This window comes from Tympanuchus pallidicinctus, unplaced genomic scaffold, assembly GCF_026119805.1.
Source record: "Tympanuchus pallidicinctus isolate F22 unplaced genomic scaffold, pur_lepc_1.0 scaffold4, whole genome shotgun sequence".
Lineage (NCBI taxonomy): Eukaryota > Metazoa > Chordata > Aves > Galliformes > Phasianidae > Tympanuchus > Tympanuchus pallidicinctus.
The window spans coordinates 2987958-3011108 of record NW_026294758.1 but is presented as its reverse complement, the minus strand read 5'-3'; the positions used below and the strand labels follow the sequence as shown (position 1 = coordinate 3011108).

Here is a 23151-nt window from a genome sequence, read left to right as displayed (position 1 = left end):
ACCTGCACCTGTCGAAACATTCCAGGTTGGTATTCATCCAGCCAGTCTACATGCCACACTAGCAGTGAACCATCCATAGGATGTATACTGAACAGCATATCAGCATTTTTACTCCATTCAGAAAGCAATACTTCAACTTCATGATCTACAACAGCAGAAGATGAAGGAACAAGGCTTGATGCTGGAGTAGTCTTTTCATCACCCAGTACCTTCTTCTCTTCGTTTCCTTTCTGTTCATCTCCATTTTCATTAATTTCTAGAACACAAACAAGTTCAGAGAGCAGTGTCTTTCAAGCACTGGAGCACCTTGCAAGACTGTTCTAAATCACTCATCCAAGCATAAATTTTAAATAATGAAAGCTCTAATCAAAAATCCTTCAGTGGAGTGCAGACAGTGACTAACAAACCAATATTGCTGAGTTTGCATTTCAGTTTGAAATATTTTCCCCTTTCACAGAATCATAGAAATACCCAGGTGGAAAAAAAACCTGCAAGATCATCCAATCCAATCATCCACCTATCACCAATAGTTCTCACTAAACCATATCTCTCAACACCACATCCAAACGTTCCTTGAACATAAGAAGGATAAGAATGTTTTTGCATGCATAGACTGAATAGCAATCATCTCCAAACTATGTATAATATTATGTATTCAGTTAAATATTAAGCTGTTTAAATGTGGTGCACATCAATACTGAATACAAGAAAGTTTAGTTTTAACATTAAATCAACCTCCTCAAGCATGTGTTTTTTCTTTTTTTAAAGAGCCACTTTAGTTCTTAATAGTAGGAAGGAAGGAAATTCACAGAAATGTTACTGCAATCTCTCTGTTCATTATGTATTAAATTGCATGCCTCACAGTCCAGATGAAGGAATACTACATGTTGTAAAATGAAAGCCATTTGTCTATGAGACTTTTACCTTCTTCCGATCTTACATCCATTGGATTGGATTCCTCCGTATTTGTCTCAGGAGAATGATGTTCAAAATTCTTTTTAAGTTGCTGCAAAAATACTTCCATGGATAAGGTAAAATGCAGTTCTTTATTGTTCAGCCAGTGCACTACGAAGGGTCCACTTTTTTCTTCATTTTCACCAAGACTCAAAGATGTGATAGAAGGGAGTAGAGGAATATCTAACACAAAAGATATTAAAAACTTTATTCAAAACAAAGCAGTTTGGACAAAAAATTAGTTTTTAAAAACTGTTTTCAAGTCGAAACTCAATGACAAAAAAAAAAAAAAGGACTAAGTTGCCATGACTCAGACCTCTCAACCAACATCGCTTTTCAGTATCACACTGTTTTGTTGCTATCCACTAGGGATTTTATACGGGGTGTTTCTTTAGTACGCCCCTATCAGCATTACAGTATGGCCCTGTGTATCAGGTTTATGTGGCAAGGTTCTAGCAGCAAAGGGTTGCAGGGATTGAAAGAGGAGATCAAGACCTGCCCAAAGTTAGTTAAGAGCCAGCTCCAGTTGCTTCAAAAGGGACCTATTCCTGCACAGAGCTGATCCACAAGCAGTACTGGTTGTGTTTTCTTTAGAGTAGTTAAAGAAAGGGAAAACACTGCAGCACAACGACTAGGAGAAAGGAGTGAGAAATGCGAAACAGCCCTGCAGGCACCAAGGTCCCCATTCCCCTGCACTGCTGAAAAGAAAGACATATAAAGTTGGATCTCAGGGGAGAAGGGATGTGTTTTTAGTTTGCTTTTAGTTCTTCCTGCCCTAGTTTTATTACTAGGCAATAGATTACATTAGTCTCCCCTATGAGCCTGTTTAGCTTGTAATGATAATTGGCAAATGATCTCCCAGTCCTTACTTAAACACGAGGGGTTTTTTTCTTCATGTCTTCTCCTCCAGTCCTTCTGATCTGGAGTAGAGGACAGCTGGTTCAAAAAAGTGGCATGATGCTGGGTTAGCTGCTCATTGGTGTTAAACTAGCACACTTTGCACCTGCCTTTTGCTACTACAGCTTAGTACAAACCAAATAATTTGAATATAATTTCCCAGTGTTAACTCCAGAACTGAGGCTGCAGGAGGTACACAAGGTTATCAAGTATCACATGTACCAGGGTTTACACTAACAAGAACTAAAACAGTGACCAACTACTCTGTTATGTCGCCATTCAGAGCTAGGATTTCTCATTCCTACAGATTCACTTTTTATTTTTTATTTTTATAATGCTATATGATTCCACTTGGTGAAAAACAAAGTATAAGTGGCAGAAGCAAGCTTCAGGACTGCTGCAAAGTTACATCATCTGAGCTTGTCAAGAAAGTTGCTAGGTAAATTACTGTAATTTACTCAAATGAGCCATAAAGCAATATGCTAAAAGCTTAACCTGCACTTAATTCCCACCTGGAAGCCTTCACAGATATTCTGCTTCTAATCCTTATTTATGAACTAGTACTTCAATTCCATACCACAGGAGACAAAATATTTTTAATGACAATACTGTTCCTTGATTTATGCTGTAATATAAGAAAATAAAAACAGGGCACACAAATAGAAGAAAAGACCAACAAGACTATCTATAATAGTTGGTAAAGGACAGGGAGAGGAAATAAAGAAAGAGAATACTGAAGAAATTTGGTCTGTGCATCTTAAAGAAAATAGAAAGAAAAAGTACTGCCAATCACAAGAACAAAGTAATGCTTAACCTAAAGCATTCTCCTGTGCTCTTCTGCCAGAAAACTTCAGAGTAATTCAATTCTTAACTAACAATGTTTTGTGCATCTTCCTGAGGATTTAACAACTTCTAACTGGTTCTCAGTTCTGGGTAAATTCTTACTGAATTTCTACTTGCTTTATAAATGACACTTTTTTTTTTAATTAAAAAAAAAAAAAAAAAAAAAAAAACTAAAAACCTTAGGGAGTCTTTGGATTCAGTAACTATCTGGATATGCCTAAAAATAACTTTGTCAAAAACTAAAAATAAAATATACTGCTTACTCCTTCTATTGAACTTAACCTAGGTTGATTACTGTGGGGAGTGTGTGACTCACTAAAGGACACTGAAGCCACCCAGAGAACCTTGACAGATTTGAGAAATGGGCTGACAAGAATCTCAAGAAGTTCAGTGAGGAGAACAGCAGGGCTCTGCACTTGGAAAGGCACAAGGGCATGCTGGAGACCACACAGCTGGAAAGCACCTTGGTAGAAAAGGACTTGGAAGTCCTGGTAAATATTAAGCTGAACATGATTAAGCAACGTGAACTTGTCACTGAGAAGACTAATGCCATACTGGGCTGAACTAGGGAAATCACTGCCAGCAGGCCAGGAGAAGTGATTTTTCCCTTCTACTCAGCATCGGCTAGGCAGCACCCTTGAGTATCTTGTGCAGTTCTGTGCGTCTCAGTACAAGAAAAACTGCAAGGAATCCAATGATGGGCTCCTGAGATGATCAAGGGATTGAAGGACTTCTTGACTGTACAGCACAAGACTGCAAAAAGTCTCTTTTCAATAGGCTGTATGGTGTTCTAATTGTATCTGTTACAGTAATATGAACTAATGCTCTGAAAGATTAAGACGAATCTTCCTACAGCTTATTCAGCCTAAAATGTACCTAAAAACACTCCAAGAAAGGATCAGCACAGGAAATCACATCACATTAGGGTACAGGGCTACTAACTACTGAACTACTCAGCTTCTAAATGAGTACACAAAGGCAGTATTTTTATATTTCAGAATGGACAAACAGCTATGAAAACAAATATTAGTTACTAATAAGGTACTGAAGAAGAGCCCTATCAACATAATGCATGAGTAATGGAGAATATAAAGTTTATGGAACACCAGATAAAAGTGTTTTTTCTTTGGTTCAGAGAAAGAACATAAGCATGAAGATGATGGTTATGTCAAACAACTCAGATAATCATTTGAAGAAGTCTGGAATATTTTGTTTTATTTGTTTTTGTTTTCAGTGTGCAGCCTGCAATACACTTCATATACCCAGTGCAATTACCATTAAATCTGTAACTCCTGTCACAAATACTCAGACATGACAAAAAAATGAAAAGCCATGACTGAGAGGAAATTCCTTCAACGTATTTCATTACTGTTGGTGTAAATTCTGCCAATTGTTCAAAGAAACCAATATGCTAGACATTTTGTATCATCAGAGAAATACTGTACAAAGCAGAGCAAGTTACACATATGCTAACAGAACATGCCAAGAGAAAATTATAGTTACCCTGCAGCAAGCATTTAGTACAATTTCTACCTGTTGCTGGATTGATGCTGGCAGCAATATGGAAGTGACAGAGTGCATTTGCATGAGGAAGAATGTTCCTGTGAACTTCATGAGGATCTTGCTGATGTGGAGAGTATCCAGTATGTGCAACAACAGCACCTGACCTCCTCCTTCCTCGTCGAAAGTGCCTCAGATTTAACTGCATGAAAAATAAGGAGTCATTTTTAATTCCTTTCGAAAAGAAAAAGCAGATTTTGTCTGTAAGTGATTTTCTAGCCCAGTAGCTGCCCCTAGTCACGTAACAGTCAGCTCCAGTGCTATGGAGGGAAGCCGCTGCTGCTAGAGCTGAGCCATAAGTGACACTGGTTATGCCTCTGGCAGGGCAAATTAAAGAAGGAGAAAAACTGCTGCACAACAGCAGCTAGGAGAGAGGAGTAACAACATGTATAGAAGAAGCTCTGCAGGCACCAAAGGGAAGGCAGGAGATGCTGCAGGCAGGGAGAAGATGCTCCTCAAGACAGCTCAGGACAGGCCCCTTGCTGGAGCAGGCTGTGTCCCTGCAAGCAGTTCTCAACCTGCAGTCACTGAAGAGCCCCCAGTACAGCAGTGGATATAGTATGAAGGAGACCACAGACCATGGAGAGCCCCTGTAGAAGCAGGACTCAAGACTGTGGATGAAGTCTGTGGAGATGCAGTCCATAGCAAAGAGCCTTCAAGGAGTAATTACAATTGTGTGCACGTGTTTATTCTCCAAGTTCACTTCTGCTTCTTACCTCTAATGCATTTTGCATTCGTTCCTTACTTGAAGTATTTCTCTTGAAACTATTTGTGAAGTTCACTGCTTCAGTCCAATTGTTATACCCTCCATCATACAGCAGACTATCACTTGGTAACAAAGTCTCTGCCCAGAGACGACAAACGTTATCCTTACAGCAAGTCAGGAGTACGTTGCAGACAGCACCACTGAAACGAAAGAAAATTTAAGGTGTGAACAAGTCACTCACAATCAACACAGGATGAAACCAAAATAACAGTACCAAACAGTTTCTACTATCAGTTTTCAAAATCATACAAAGTAGCTTAAATGTTGAGGAAAGAAAAACCTAAAAAGACATTACATGACTATATATTCAAAGCACAGAAACCAATGTAGAACGAGGACAACTGCCAATTTACAAATTTCTCTTAATGAATATTCTTCTGAATACAATGCATCACAGAAGTATCCAAAAATTCCAGTTAACTTAGAATGAACACTGCAAAAAGCTACACAAGCCACATTTCCAGCTCACATCAGTTTACAGTTTAGTTTTAGCTAAGATTCAAAAATGACATGGATCATCTTGTCTTGCCTTACTATGGCTTCCAGGAAGTATCTGTTGCATGATCATCCCAGGTACAGAGGTGAGACTCACCAAACGGTAGTTCCCCAAGTCTTTTCTTCCTTTCCTAACTAAATGGGAGAGATGTCTCCCTTTCTCCAGTCAGCAGGGACTTCCCTACTTGAAAAGTGGTGGGTTTCAGATGAATGGCTTGGTGACCACATCAGCCAGTTCCCTCATCACACTGGGATTCATGTCCTCTGGTCCTATAGACTTATGCATATTCAGCTTCATGAGAAAGGCCCTGATTTGCTTCATCCTTACAGCACGAGGATTTTGCTCACCCAATCCCTGCTTAGAGGTTTAGGCACCTGAGAAGCAAGGGAAGTCTGCCAGTGAAGAATGAGGCAGAGAACTTGCTAAATAATGATAATGGCTTTACAAAATATCTTCAATTTAAAGATTGGTATACAAAAGACTGTATAAACTTGGCAACACACAGACATATGCAGAATTCAAAATCTACTGACAGGAATAACAGTTATAAAAAAATACGTTTTAAGATTACAAAATTGCTGATATTATTTCAGCTTGAGAAAGCATTTTAGACAATGCAAAAAAAAAAAAAAAAAAAAGCTGTACAGAGTGGCTTTTTCTTGCAAGTGATTACTCTATATCTAGTCTTACATCTAAGATAATCAGAAACTCAGTTTCATTCTCCACAGTCCCTTCCCACCCATATACTTACTATTCTCTCAAGAAACTCAGTATGAAGCAATCATTTAAATGTAAACAATACACAAGGCTGTCAAACTCCACTATAAACCAAAGTGTACAAATTTTACAACCTGTGTGACTGTTATCAACAGTACCTCCATGAAAACATATGCCAATCTTTAGCTCTCTCCAAAGGAGAAGTCTGTCTAATCTAAGAAAGGCGGTGAAAATACATTTCAATACAACTAAGACAGCATGGTAGAACAGTGGATTTAAATGAGGTTTCACAATAAACAAAAGCAGCTTCCTGCACTTCTACAAAACAATTTAGCACATAGTATGGGAAATTTTAAGTTCTCAGAGAATTTTCTTTTTAGTTTTGACTTGGCTTCATCTGGACAATTTGCAAACCTGGCTTATTAGAACTACTCACCGCGGCATGAATTTGCTTGTCTTCCTCCATGAAAATGAATTTACTGATCGAGGATGGGCCAAATAAACAAATGAAAAATCAACTTCTTGTGCTTGTTTTCCTGGACTCGCTCCCGGTGGTGTTACAGCTGATCGCCAGTTGTCTGTATTGTACCACACTTTCACAAGACAATCGTCCTGGGAGAGGGTGGGGTAAAATAGTACATATTCTGGATAAGAACATGATATATGAGCAGAACTTGATACTTTGAAACTCAGTACTTTGGTTTTCAATTTTTCTTTCAAGTGAAATACTCAAGTCAGCTCAGTAAATAGAACTACATCTGATCTGTAGTTGCAGAGATTTCTTTGGTTTGTCTTACCATTAGTAATTCAGATTTCATTCCCCTCCTCATTAGCTATCAGTGTTTGGCTACAAATCTATACAAAATCGTACTGTTATTCAAAGTACAATGTACTTTGGCAAGAGAATTTGTCAGCTTTGTATTGCTTTGAGCACTGTGACACTTCAGCCAGGTTGCCCACTTATCTTAAAAACATCACTGTCCCCATTAAGCTTGTACACAAGCATTTTGCTTTTTTTAAATTATTCCACAATCTCTACTAGGATATTTAGTTGACAGCATAAACTTAGTGCCTACTTGTATTTGTTAACCTGTGCAAAAACTGCTCAGATTGTTTCTTTAAAACAGTATTGAAAACAGCAGGGTTTCTTCACCTCCCCACCATCGGTTTGGACAGCTGCATAAACAGTCTAGACAATTCCAGACTTTTTGATCAATATAGATTTTTTGATCAATGACAGTGCTACACTCCCCTCAATCAAAGACAACAGCATTACGTGGAGCAGCAAACCATTCGCTTACCACTCTTTAACAGGTAGTGCAAACTCTCATAGGATTTGTCACATTTGTTCACTGCATCCTTTACAATAACCTGAATTTTATATGATTAATCTACAAGATTGGCCATAAACAGCGACTGTGATTATGTGGGAATACATATTCCAATATGTTATCCATTTTTAGTCAGTATCAAGCTGTATTTTAAAATATGGCACAGGGAATATTTTATTAAACCCTCCTGTTTAGGGAAATTATTCTTCCCCCAGATTCTCCTTTCATTAAAAGTGAAAAGGTAAATACATAGATCACAGAAAATACTCACCAAAATAAAAATTAAAACAAACAAACAAAAAACAGTTGGAAAATGTTTACCTTTCCAGCAGTAGCAAAAAACTCCCCATCTGGCGAGAATTTCATTAAACAAACTTGAGAAGCAGTACTATGCAATAAAGACAATTAAAAACAGCAAGTAAGTTTTATGAAACTTTTTCAGAACTCTAAACAGCTTTTTGCTTTGAATTCACGAAAGTAATTCTATTTTGTATGAAATGTACGAGTTGTACTTTGTCAAACAACGTAAGGTTTAAGAAAGTTCAGAAGGAAGGGAAACTTGAATACAGCATGTGGTTGCAGTCACACAGAAAAAGAATGCAGCAAACAATGCAACTGATGACAACTACAGCATCTGACATTTCAAATGATCGTGATTTGAAAACCATTCCTAATGGATCACACATGCATGATCTGCCCTAGATACAATCCTGTTTTCACTTCATAAACATGTGTATTTCAAATTCGTTTCTTCCACTCCACACTATCTTTTAAGTTATCTGGGAGACAAAAAAAACACATTTAATTTTTCCTTTATTTTTCTTATTTTCTATGGCATAACTGAAAAACAAACAAACAACAATAATGTACTTAAGAAGTACTTTAAAATAGTTGTTACATTCACAGTCAAAAAGGTAAAAGATGCCACACTGAAAAAAGAAACAAAACGTGAGCCTACTATACTAACATGGTTCATTTTTCTGCTTTCAATGGAAAATATGTACTAGTGTATTTTACATGTTTTCAAGCACTGAGCTATCACCTATATGACTGGCTCATTTATGGCAAGAAGAACATGCAAGAATTTAATTGTGTGGTGTGAGTACAGTCCATATTTTTAGCTTGAAATTCTTAGACATTTGTAACAATTTTTTAGGCCTAACTTTCAAAAGAGATTGAGTTAGTCACCAGGTTAACAAAAGCATGATGGTGTGCATGTATATGAACAGTAGCAAATCCATTACAAAATTTATGAATCAAAAAAAGGCAATTGACAACTCTGTTTCAGCAACCTGTTCTCACCAGAGCCAATACTGAGACACTTGGAAATGCCTTTTCTAGACACTGAAAATAACTCTGGGAAGGAACAGTACTGCAGAGTCAGTATCCTGAAAAATTCTCAGTAAGAAAAAATTACTCTTTATCCAATACAATTACAAATGCTGGAAGATATTCAGACACAAAAGCTGAATGGATAGTGCAAGTTCTTTTTGGGACCTGTTGATTTAAAATATGCAAAATCCAGCAAAATCTTTCTGCTCCACAAACAAGTTTAGAGGTATGAATTTAAGACTTCTGTAATGTTTGAGATGCACACATGGAACTTGCTATTTTATGGACACAGGAATAACAGCATTGCACATTGCTGACTACATCTAACGTACACCCGGATTCTAAAACCATCGCTGTGGCATTCTATCTCAAAGTTTGTTTCTCTCATTAGGCTACGAGATGATATCACAAGGGTATATCACTGAATTAACAAAGTCTTGATTTCTTTCCTCTACTTCATGAGGAATAAGTGCAGGTTAAGTCCTTCCAGTCAACCAGTTATGGAGACTTATTTAACAAAACTGACACTAGTCCCAAGCAAACAGTACACTTGATATATGAAAAGACTCATCCTGTGGTGGGAGGAATCAAACTTACAAACTGAAGTACTGAACTAAAACTCTTCTGATTTCTTTTCTGCAAATACACAGACACAGATTATAATGACCAAACTAACACGAACACCCAAAGAACATTCAGAGATGTGGTAAAAACAAATGTGTCCATCTTTTCACAGATGTTTTTAATATCTAAGAATACAGAAAATGCAAAATGTGGGAAGGCATCCGTGGAGGAAAGGAAGGTGCAGCTTATAGGATAGAGAAGGAATTTTATCTAAATTGGTCCTGCAAGTGTAATCTCTTTCAAATAAGCAGCCTTTACCGTATTTACCGTACAAGGAACAAAGCCTGCTGCTGCAGTCACAGTGACAGCCTTTACATGGCATCCTACCAATGCTCAGTAAAACTGAAGAACTGTTAAAGAACACAAACTACCTCAAAAATAGTTACAGCTACACTTGCAGTAATAAAAAAGCGTTATCTACTCAGTGCAAAAATGATTCAAGTATTATGTCTGAATAGTGTTTATCAAACAGTAGTATACAGTATCATTTCACTAAACAAACCAGCAAGGGAAAAGGAACCGTTTTTCAAACAGTTTCTTACTTGCATTGCCAGATACACCTCCATTCGCCAACATCTGTTCTGTCAGTGCTCTCGTTGTCAGGCAAGTTCTCCAAAGGAACATTGGACCAAAGCTGAAGACAACTGGAACAACTGGACAAAAGACGAGTGCCTAAAACAAGAAGAAAAAAAGAAAAAAATACAGACTGCAGGCACAATGCAAAACAAAATATGCCATATATTAACTTCCACGTTAAAAAAAAAAACAACAAAACAAGATGCCAGCAAAGTTATATAATAATAATGTGCTCTCATACATTCCACTACATTGAAAGATTGAGTCAATCTTGCAAGTCAGCTTTCTATTCTCCTTTCTTATGAGAGACAATAATTTGAGCTGAAAACTTCCAGAGTAATCAGTTTGAAAGACAAGTACCTAGAGCTACTATACATGCTTCTTATTCACACATTATTTTAGCCCTTATTTGAAACATTATATACTGCTGACAATAGAATAATCAGATAATACCATATAGATATTGTTTCAGCCCTTCTCTAACAAAGAGGGACTCTTTTCATCAACTGCAGATTTCATCTCACTTTGGTGCTCTCTATCATGGTAGGACAAAATTAGTATTTTCCTTGTCTCCAAGGAACAGTGAAATTTCAGTAAGATATATTAGATAAAGCAAATAATTTGTTTCTTATAATTTATTCTTACCTGTGGGATCCCATGTTAAATTATGTGCTATACCATCCAGTAAGATTTGAGCATTCTTCTGCCACTGATAATGCAATTGCTGAAACATTAAATATTCACAAAGTTTAGCATGAAAATACTTTCTTTCCCTTGTGCTCTGTAATAAAAATATCATACCTTCACTGCACTATCCAACTTCTACGAAGAGTGTGCCTAAAGCTAAATTACCACTCACTTGTAACTTACTGAAAAAAATCTGAGCTAGAAAAAGTTTTAGTACACATCACCATCATCAAATTCTGAGCTTTTCAAAGGGAAAGTCTGACTTCACGAAAACAAAAAATCAAAAAGTGAAATGCAATAAATGCACCTAGTATTTTATATCCAGAGTATTCTCGAAGGACTTCAATAAGTTCAGGGTTTCTCCCCCTCCTCACTCTCCTACCTGAAAATCTGCACATAGTTGACTATTTCTCTTGGGGTTTCATTTGTTTTTTTGGTCATTCTTTCTTTCCCTGGGACAACTGGAGGATTATATTCATAAAATATTTATTTCAAGGACAGTTTTAAAGTAATCATCCCACACTTAAAAAATACTGGATCCTTCTATACAAAAGTTAAAGAGAGAACAAACAAATCTTCTGCATATTTCAAGGAAAACATTAAGTAGCACTTGTAGATAATGACCTAAAGAAAGCTTATATGACACTGGCTTTTTTCTTTCTTTTTTTTTTTTAAATTCTGAATTTTCAATAAATAGATAAGAACGTCAATCTTACTGCAATGTAAGTATGCTGGAAATTCTTGCAGAGAAGTTAACTGCAATAATTATGTAACCATATACTTCAGTAGAAATATTTTATTTACTTGAGAGCAAATCATGAATGGAAGATTCTTCCTCTACTGCTTATAGTTTGCATGGTAACTTCCAAGTTTCAAGGTACATGTGGTGTTAATTGCATAGAAAAAAAAACAACATTAAGTGTGGACTTAACATCTGAGTGATTGAACAGAAAGTAATACACATAAAAGGTTCATGTGAGCATGAAATCCCACCCTACCTTTATTTCATCCTGCTACTTTCCGTTGGTAAAACTATATTTATTGAGTAGGAGGCATTAAGATATATAAAATACCACAGTTTTACAAGTCTATCAGGAACCATATGACTGAACTACTGGTCAGCACAGAAAATATTATGCAGTTACATTAAAAATTTATTAACAAATGGAGAGACCAAACCCAGGGAGAAGAAAGAATGCTGCTTGAGCCACTGTTACGGAGAAGTCCTCATTACCCAACTTCTACTGGACCCAAGTACTTCCAAGCACAATGGTAAATCTTTCCATGTAAAGAGCCTAGCTAAATAAACTGTTCTAAAGCATTACTAAAGCATTACTTGGCAGAAATTAATATCTGGACTGCCAACTCCCCACGTCACTATCAATCAATACTCAGCCATGCTATCAAGAAAATATTGGTTTTATTCACTACCCTAGGCAAACAAAGGTGTTAATAGGCTTTTTGAGAATTTGAACAGGAATGTGCAGTTCCATAAATCGTGGTTAAAATACCAATCATAAAACACATCAGCACAGATGTGTTTCTGGCTACAGAAAGTGGTTCAAAATGGAACTCCTACAATAATGGACATGTTCTTTGGAGTGCAGTGGCATGCCTGTCTTGTTAGATTCTGGAATTTTTACAATACGAATTGTAGACTTAGATATATGTAACATGAAGTATTATAATATAACCTGTTTTTACCAGAATTATCTCAAATAACATGCCTCTGCTCTCCTGCTACCATTTTCACTTCCCACAGACCACTGCATCTCACAGTTTAGACAACAATAGCAACTTCACCTTTAAAGAAAACCAGAGAAATGAGCCAAGCTTTACAACTAAGTAAATGAAATTAAGGAGTGATGAATTACTTACGTTATGATGTCTGCTGCTCTGCTTCAAGAGACTAATTGGCTCAAAGATACAAACCACATTTCCATACGAAGCTGCAATCTAAAGCAAATTGCATATACATAAACACATGCATAAAAAGCAAGCTGCAAAACAAACAAGATTAAAATATGGAATTCTGTTTCTAACTTCAAGCTAATATTTCTCCACCCTTTAGGTAACAGAAAACAAAATTAATAAGATTATGAAGCAATTGTTGACAACAATGTAAGTACAACCTTTTAGTTACATACCAGTCCTAATAAACTAGTTGGCAGCACAGGCTGACTCACACCTTTTTGTACTTACCTTTTTTATTTTTTTTTAAGCAGATTTATGAGGGATCCTCTGAAAGTAATGACTTCTGCTTGATTATACTGGCCTAAAATATCTAAAGTAGATGATGGTCACATGGCAACAGAGGGGCAGGCTGACAAATGGTGTTGGACATGGAAGTGCATATGAAGCTAAAGTGTAGAACTGAGTTCCTCCAGGTGGAAAAAAACGCACCCGTTCACATTCTTTGATCCTTGCTGAACATTTAAGGAGACCAAACAGTGGATGTGGCAAAGTGAAATGGCGTGTGATGCATTTCAGGAGTAGTGACATCAAATTGAAAGACAAGCAATATTTTGGACAGCTGTGAACACAGCCGTGAACACGACAAAACAAAGAGCACTGCAATCGGTTCGTTGGTGAACCAGTAAATGGTGATGGCTACGTTGATAAATAATGTTTTGTAGCTAAGAATTTGACCTATCAAGCAGCACTACTGTGTTCTTTGTATCTGTTGCAGTATCCATGGGAATAAGAAAAAAAATCAGAAGTATTACTTTTGGAGCAACCTACCCATTATCAATATGCTTCTCATAGTTAACATATAAGGAGTTACCATGTTCACAGTCTAAAAAACAGAGACACCATCAGTTCAGAGCGTGTTCAAAACAGACCTCCCCAGCACTTTGATGTGCTACATAACAAAGCGTGAATTTGGAAAATTCAAGGTACAAAAGTTGAACATCCTATGCAAAGAACATGAAATCAGAATAGTTACTAAATACTAATATAAAATGCCTCCAAAAAGTTGCAGTACAGGCAGTATTGTTATTTCAAAATCTTATTTTATTGGTAGTATCAGCCATCTCAAATCTGAATTAAGGCAAAACTAGTAGTTAAACGCTATGGAGATGATCAGAGGGCTGGAGCATCTTTCCTACAGTGAATGGCTGAAGCAACTGGGCATCAGTCTGCAGAAAGGAAGGCTCCAGGGACACCTCACCAAAGCCTTTCAATACTCAGAGGCAGCGTGTAAAAAAGATGGAGTGTGTTTTTGTTGTTGTGTTGTTTTTTAAACAAGGAAGTACATGTACCAATGGAACAAGGATGATGGTTTTAAACTAAAAGAGAGTAGATTTAGATTAAACATAAGGAATACAATTTTCATTAAGAGGGCTGTGAAACTTTGGAACAAGTTGCTCAGAGAGGCTATGGTTGTCCCATCCCTGAAAGTGTTCAAGGCCAGGCTGGATGTGCCTTTAAGCATGCTGTATGTATAGTGTCTATAGTGGCAGGGGCTTAGAACCAGATAATCCTTAAAGCTCTCCTTAGAAACCAAACCATCCTACAATGCTAACAGAAAGGCCTCACGCTAAAATCCTTAAAAGACAACGTCATTGGAAATTAAGACAGATTTACAGAAATTACAAGTTTGCAGAGATAATGCTGGAAAATGGGCACCCAGAATTTGCAGGTAACGCTTGATGTTACAAAGAATAAGACCTGCAGTTTTGATATCATGTAATAGTTTCTCATTTCTGTGAGATTCTGTCTCATGAAATTCACTTTTTTAAAGCAACATTAAACGTAGGCAGGGTCACTTTGTAAACATTTTGATTTCATTTTTTTGATTTTTCCCAGGGAGGTGGTTGACTCACCATCCCTGGATGTGTCTAAAATCCATTCGGATGTGGTGCTCAGGGACATGATTTAGCAGAGGGTTGTTAGACTTAGGGTAGTGTGGTTGTGGTTGGACTCGATCTTTAAGATGTTTTCCAACTTGAGCGATTCCATGGCTCTATTCTAACACCAGTCATAGAAATTTAAACAAGAAACTAAACCAATGTGCCCAAGTTGTTAATATTTTTAAGCTAAAACTGTAGATCCAGTTTCAAAAGAAGCCCTCTGTGTTAAAGAGAACACAGCTAAATAAATTTTTATGTAGGCTAGTATCAGCCTGACCCATAAATGCCAACAATAATTTCATCAGTTACAAAATGCAAAAATAAACCTTTCCTTATACCTAAGATTAATATCTGCCTTCTCAAAATCAAGTACCTCACTTTTTTTATTCCAGTAATTTCATTCAAAATCTCAACATATATTCTATATCAAGATCATATTGATGAGATATTTTTTTCCTATTTTTTTCCAAATGTGGATACATCTTCTGTCTATTTTTGTACCACTGGCTATTAAGACAAACATTAGCACACCAAATGTTACCCATGGAAGTTTCAAATGATTTGAAGCTACAGCTATCTTCTTGTGCATTGTCAGATATTTACAGAAGTCACACTGCATTATTTTTTTTTCATGTTTTAATTAAAGTTTTTGTCTTAATTCTCTTATTAATTAGAAAAGAGACTCGTAGCTGACATTGTGTGAAAGAGGAACACTCACTCAAAATAAATTGTTCATTACCATTATTCTGCTGTATGTAACCAAAGGAAAAAAGTGGCCTAAAATTACACTGTCTTCTTTATAAACGCCATTTTCATGCAAATCATGGTAGAGGAATGCATAATCTGCTGGGGAAATTAGAAATTCTCATACATTCCTCCCTCCCAATCTCAATCTTAGACAATGAAAACTGAAGTTTATCTCCAAAAATAGAGTAGGAAAAAAGATGGCAGTGACAATAATCTACCCAACTCTTCAAAGCCAAAGAAGGGATTGATGAAACATCAACTACTAAGCTGTTGCTCCTTCAAAGTAGCTTCACAAAGCTATCCAGTAAATTAGAATTAGATTCAGAGGGCAAAAACAGAGGAAAATTTGAACTCATTACTTTTATAACCTGCTAACAAACCTTTTACTAACTAACTCTATTGTTTAGATTTGGCCAGAACTGATAGTCAAAACAGTGCTCCAAAACTGCAGAGAAATATTTACATTTTGTATTTTTATATATATGCTATTTGCATATGTATTTCATCCTCTGTTAACAGACATCCACTGAGCTCAAACATATATATATATATATTTTTCCACAGTGGAGAAACACACCATTCTTTATAGCTGAAAACTACCACAGATGGAGAGGAGAACATTTCCACACTTTCATTGATGTTCCCACACTACCTTTACAAGAATTCATCACTCAAATATTGTAAAGTAGGAATAGAGAGCAGCTATAAATCACCTAGGTGGTCGTTTACAGACTTCACGTGTAAACACAAAGCAGCTTTCATGCAGAGATCTCCCTTCAGGATGGACACCAGAATCTAACCAAAGCTGCCAACAACTTAAAAGCTACATGTGCAAAACACTAATGCTACCACCTTAATACAGCTTGAAGGAATCAATTAAAAATATATATACATATATATCTTATATGTTTGTATGAGCCATTATGTATCCACATTTCCAGCTCTACTGGTAAACAGATTAACCACACTGTGACATCCCAATAGACAGAACTACTTGGTTCATTGTTTTTTATCATAACAGAACAATTAAGAAAGACATCCCTGAGAAGAATTTGAAACCTCACATTTTTGAACCAGTTTGCATGCTTGAGAAAAAGAAAAGATGAGAACTCAAAAAAGGAAAATTATGTCCATAAACAATTTTAAGCCTTTATTAATTACTTGAAAGGTATATTACTCTTCCATGATATGGAAATTATTTTTGTGGAAGAACTCATCTGCTGCCAGTCACTGACATGTCAAAGCACGGCAATGACTAACCTGAGCAGCATGAACCCAGAGTGAATAAACTGCTTTTGCTCCCACCATATGATCTTTCCTTTACGCATCTTCCTGTACAGCCCCATCTTATCTTCTACAGTCTCATAACTATACTTGTTATTTCTTATTTGCTATGTAGTCTTACCGAAAACAGACAGATGAAGCAATCAGCCATTTTCACCTTCATTGTAGTAGATATACCTTAACTTGAAAGCATCCATACTTTCAGCAAGTTCTCAACATAGACACATCCATGTCCGAATGTGGCCCAGCCCAACCCACACTGCAGCCCACCCTCTGCAGTCATGGTAGCAGCTCTTTCCTGCTGAGCAGCTTGGCCCAGCCCCAGTCACACACCCATCACTCAACAACAACCAACAAACGAAACCAGGACACAGGAAGGGCATAGTACAGAGCTAACTCAAGTTATGGTAAATATTTTTTTACATTCTGATACGTTGCCTAAGCACAGTTCTGTGAAGAGTGAAAAATACACTCTCTTGCTTCTCATTCTGATAAAGGAATTTGAGAATAGATTTCAAGATGGCTGAAAAAATTATACATTTTTGGGTATATTTGTAAATGCATTTTCAGTCAATGTAAGTACATTACATGCAAATTTTCACTTAATGTATGGAGTTGAAATTGGATATTCAGTTCAAAACTTTCATGATGTTTCCTTATTTGACTTTCGTAGCACCTTTAGCAGAGAAAATTATCCCTTGTTTTGCAATCATGCTTTATCCATGTTATTACTTTCTGGCAGTAAGTACATAAGCAAACAACCATTTTCAAGGATGAAATTGAAAATCTCTGATGAATGCCTTGGAAACTTACTAAGAATTAAACCACTTCCATCAAAACAGACTAAGTTTTTACTTCTAATTATTAACTATGTTATATGTTTTATACGTGGCCCAAGACAATTCATCTTCAGTCAGTGTGGCCACGCAAGTCTGAAGGTTGGACACCCATGACTGAACATGACATTCCAAGAATATTATTAGAAGCACCACATACCTTTCCCTGTTGCACTGAACAGTCCACACATCCCACTTGAATGTTTCCATGTTTTGCACCTGGGATTATCTGTAATCTTTCAAAGTCAGTCCCTAATACAACGATATCGCATCCTGATGCGTATGCCTAAAAACAAAACAAAAAACAAATCAAAACAAACATAAACAACAAAAAACTCACAAAAATGCATAATCTCAGAATTAAATAAAGTTATAGCCAGTTAAAGCATATCAGTGAAATGGCATCACCTGTGTATTTTATCTATGTAGAACCGCACAGACAGTTACAAAGATCCAATGGATGTCTACAATTTCAATCAAGCAACAGAAGATGTTTAGAAGTCCACAACACACCCGTTACAAAAAAGAAGTTCAAGACAGAAGAGACAAAATGGAGTTATGAAAAAATCTGTGAGAAATTAAAAAACCACAAAGAACAATCAAAGTAATATGCTTCCTAGATTGAAGGCAGAGAAATCTATAACTAAGTTTCTGAAAAAGGGGAATGGAAGCAGGAAGATAAGATGGTATGAAGCATTCAGCAAAATTTTAAATTCCAAAGGAATAGAAAAATGAAGCTTAGTTCTAGAAAAGTTTCAGACTCATTGAGCTTCATGATACATTCCATGGATTCATTTTAAACTCATATTGTCACTGAGTCATTTGATGTATCTAACATTTTATAGTGGCAGCCGATAATTACTGCAATGTCCAAATCAAATAATTCTTCCTACCTTTAGGCAAGTTACGTTAGAAGCTAGGCACATATTAAAATAGAATGAATAATTAAACATCTGAGAAAACATGAAATACAGCTTTCAAGTACTGAACTCCAGCAACAAAGAATGCACAAATAACAAAAGCATAAGAGCCAGGAAGCTACTAGCAAAATTACGAGCACCAACAAGAGGCATGTTAAAAGAGAGACAGAGATCGACTGTGAAAGCAAATTACTGGTCAAAAAGATTCAAAAGCAAAACAAAGAATTGTGGATGGAAATCTGCAGAACACTGACATTAAGGATCATCCCTTACAATCAGCCCCACTAGCTCTAGTACATATAGTGAAAAGTCTCTTGATTTGAAAAAAGAAAGCAGAGAAATTTAACATTCTACTTGGAAATTCAAAACATGATTGTCATGCTTTCAGGTGCTTCAGGTTGAAGAGCACTTTTAGCCAAACCTACACTAGAATATCTCACCATTGCATATATTAAAACAAACAAAGAAAAAAATATTTCAGTGTAAAGCTAATTTGCCTGACAGTATGTTCAAGGATGTTTCACAAAAACAACTTACTCAGTAAAATGATCATTATCCTCCACCAGTATTCATTTTTCCAATCTGCTGACCACCAAACCAGACTTAAAATGACTTGATAGGTGAAAGTACTAAAGAAGTCTAAAATACTTCTTCAAGCTAAATACATACATTAACTTCTGATCATTTATTAATGGTCATACACATTTTCTGTCCTGTCTCTTCCTCAGCTGCAAGGAGTTTCAAATGCCATAGTTCCTCCAGTCAAAACAGGATCATTTATTACAAATGCATATACCAACTGCAGATTCTGATTTAAAACTCATTTCAAAAGGACTTAATACTATTTTCTGTACAAATTTTGAAGTGATTATTTTCACATCACAACGACACATTAATCGATTCCTCAAAGAACATTTCTTTCTGATGTCAGTAACTATCTCACTTGTTGACTCATTAATTAAATTAACAGCCTACTAGGCAAAGGTTATCTGAAGTACATTATATACATATTTTCCTAAAGGCATTTTGTTGAATTTATTGCTTTGTATGAAGGCAATTTTAAGAAACTACAAGCCTCACTGAAGAGAGAACACAATTTATTAGAAAGGCTCTCAGAAGAAATGCCAAATACTGCACAAAGCCCTCCACCTCTTCTGTATGACCTTCTAGGACTCATCAGCACTTGATAGGCTCAATAGAGTCATCTCCAGCTGGCTCTCTCCCTTCCATGCTGACAGGAAAGCCTGCATTCGTGCAGAGATACAGCATTTCTACCAAGGTGAATAAGAAGAAGCATAAATTGTAAAACACACAGCTATTAGCAGTTCTGGAGTCTGTAAACTAAGCATCTTAACCGGATCAAGAGCTCTACCAGTTTTTACATGCAAGAAAAAGAAATAATTCCGAGTACACTTGGATTTTGCATTGGGAGAGCTCTGAAGTAACTATCAAACACTGGAGTCTCTCAGAACTCACACATATTCAGCAATGTTTCTATCATAAACAAGGACTTAAAATACTCTAAGAACTCAGCCATGCTACTTAAGGATGCACTACACAGCAGCAGACTGAAGGGATAAACAAACAGTGATTTTGCTGGATCCAGTGTTTGCTGGAAATTTTCCCTTTATGAGTATAAATTCTTGACTAAGAGGTATATGCCTATATTTAAGCAACCATATTGTTTTATTGTTGGTGTTCATTTCTTGTTCAATTTCATTTATGCTGCATTTGTTTGTTTGTTTTTTGAGTGCCAAATGAGGGATGGTGTTTCTAAAGAAAAGAAGCAGTTGGGAAACTTCATTTCATTCCACTAGTTTCCTGTTTCAACAAATAATTATAAATGCACTCAGGAATCCAAGCTATAGCTGGAGTAAAACAAATGTCTTTCTAGGATCTTCATGCTCTGAAAACAAATAACAACAACAAAAAAGCTACAGCCACTCTATCCTTACATTTTGGTCACTCTCCACATTGCCTGATAAAAAAATATTGCATCTCAGAAAAAAAAAAAATCACTTCTGACATGAGTCTATTCAGTCATCTCAGACCAGACCTGGTCACCCCAACTTCCCAATCTCCAGCAGGATGCAGGGCTAGCCCTTAAAACCACAGAGTATACCCAAAGAAGTAGTAGGACAAAATAAGAAACACTATGCATTTTCAAAGAGCTTTCAAATAAAACTACAGCTAAGTGGGAGAAGGATAAATTAGGACAAGCACGTTCAACCTATGGCCTGCACAAGGCCCAGCACAGCTGGCAAATCAACTGCTCTCTGCCACTGCATCAGACATCCAACTGAAAAATCCAATCATGACTCTTTACCAGGCTTATGAGCCCCACTTTAGCAAAAGAAATATCTCTTTCTTCACAGCCACACCTTATGCATATCACCACTTTCTGGACTACTGTTGTGCACAATTGTTTTCAAGGAGGAAGCGCAGTAAAAACAAAACCTCACCCAAAATCTGTGAAGAACACCTTGAGATCTCACTGAGAATTGCAGTGACTTCCACCCAACTAGACTCATGCATTAGTTTCACAAAAACAGTCACACATCTCACAAGTTCTATGGCTTTACTGGTCTCCTTTCCATGTTTTAACAAAAAATATTAAAAACTAAGATGTTTTGTTACTTACAGATAATAACTATAGTATATATATGTGTATATATATATATATATACACACTATATATATATATTATACATATATATATATAGGATGAAGGCTCCTCTGAAAGTAATGCTTCCTATTTTATTATGTTGACCTCTAACACCAGGGCCACTAAGATGATCAGAGGACTGGAGCACCTCTCCTACGAGGAAAGGTTGAAGGAACTGGGCTCCTGTTCACTACTAATGAAAACGCATAGTTAATACTGGTGTCTGTGTTGAAAAACAGCATTTTGTAGCTGGGAATTTGCTTTATCAAACAGTGTTATTGTGCTACTGTTGCAGCTTACACAGAAATAAATAGGAGGTACTACTTTCAGAACAACCTATATATGTTTATATATATATATATATTTAAACACATACATAAATATATATACACCTTTCAAGACAATTTCACTTCACTCAGTGCAGCCCAGGCAAGCCAACAGGTGGGACACCCATAACTCAGGAGGTCACTTTTGATGTTTAGCTGACGTTAACCCACAGGAGAAACACAATTTCAAGGATGAAAGGCACAGCATACAGAAGGGAAGACAGAGTAACATTCAACACAAAAACATGTTGGAGTAGGTAACTAAGCTGTCTGCGAAGTACAACTGCAATAGCTTTCTCTTCTCCCCTTCTCTATCAACCCACTCCTAGGATATGTCCTGCTAACAAGATACTTCAGCAGAGGAGACTACCTAAGCTGTCCATTGCCATCCCCATGCTGTTCTTTTTCAAGCAGCTTCTATGACATCATTCTCACACACACTTACATTCACACATTTAGCCAAGACTCCAACATGGTGGTTTGTAAGCAGTATTACACTTAAAAAGACACCTACTGAAAACAACAGCACCAAACTAACTTCTGGACTAATTTTACACTTTTTCTTTTTTTTTTTTTTTTTTTCCAGCACAGAAAACTGTGCTGAAATACAAGATATTTCAGCACCATATAATGAATGGAAGTCAGTGGGTACATCCCGTATCCTAACAGTCTCACATACAACAAAAATGAATTCTGCCAACTACTCAACATTTACCTACTTTTTAGAGCAGGCCTTATCCACAACAGTTTGCATGTTGTTTTCTGCACAACAAGTAGCTCCAAAGTATAAGCATCTCATTCCCATACTCTTGCTCATCTCTATTCATGCAGATGGATTGGTGTTTTTTTCTGTTGTTGGGTTTGTTTGCTTGTTTGTTTGGGGGGGGAAAAGGGATGGGAAAGGGAGGGATGCATTTTACATTTGAAAGAATGCTGCCATACTGAGAAAATAATGTCTAGAAAAATTCTAAAACATGTTAAAAAAGAAAAAAAAACCTGCTTGCTTTAAAAAGAGATATGATGTAAAGTCTTATTTTGGTATACCAAAAAAAACTTTTCACCTTAAAACTGTCCTGAAATATTTACAAAACGATGACTTAATACAATGAGACAAGGAAATACTGTTTACATTTCCCTATTGTTGTAATGTTTATTAAACACTGTGTTCTTTTGTTAAACAATCAAAGTAGAACTAGTTTAAGCTGGGGGAAGATGGACTTCACTCGCTGGCGATACAGCAAAATGAACCTGAAATTAGGGAGCGAAATATGTTTTGGGTCTGTGAAAATAAACATTGCTCTGCATGGCATAGAAAGCTTTCAGAAAATTTCTATCCATTATTTCATTTTTTCCGTAATCACCAAACATCACCTTTAACTTATTAAACTTCCCCAAAGAAATATGATTTTACATATGGAAAGACATTCTTTACTGGGGACCGTAGTAATAAGACAAGGAAAATTCTTCGCTCAGAGGGTGGTGAAGGGCCAGCCAAGGCTGTACAGAGAAGCTGTGGATGCCCCAGTCTTGAACACCTGGAGGTGTTCAAGGTCAGGTTGAACAGGGCACTGGGCAATCTGACCTACTGGCTGGCAAACTGCTAGTTGTAACTAGATAGATTTAAGGCCCCTCCAATCCAAGCCATTTCAGGATCTGAGGTTCTAGAATTTTGACACTAGCAGTAAAAGCATGTACCTTTAAAGGATAAAAATGCAAGCAATCATGTGAAACATTCC

The 23151-nt window shown here is 36.6% G+C and overlaps 1 protein-coding gene across 2 annotated transcripts in view; it reads right to left on the bottom strand.

Moving 5' to 3' along the window:
• Window positions 1–23151, bottom strand: part of DMXL1 (Dmx like 1) — a 71481-nt gene that overhangs the window by 46015 nt on the left and 2315 nt on the right. For both annotated transcript variants that reach the window (XM_052700583.1, XM_052700584.1), the window contains exons 2-11: window positions 17665–17790; window positions 12662–12739; window positions 10742–10820; window positions 10063–10192; window positions 7886–7952; window positions 6670–6845; window positions 4971–5160; window positions 4228–4396; window positions 925–1137; window positions 3–256 (exon numbers count right to left, since the gene is read on the bottom strand). In XM_052700583.1, coding sequence (XP_052556543.1) covers window positions 3–256; window positions 925–1137; window positions 4228–4396; window positions 4971–5160; window positions 6670–6845; window positions 7886–7952; window positions 10063–10192; window positions 10742–10820; window positions 12662–12739; window positions 17665–17790 — 1482 coding nt within the window. The remainder of the gene's footprint in view (window positions 1–2; window positions 257–924; window positions 1138–4227; window positions 4397–4970; window positions 5161–6669; window positions 6846–7885; window positions 7953–10062; window positions 10193–10741; window positions 10821–12661; window positions 12740–17664; window positions 17791–23151) is intronic.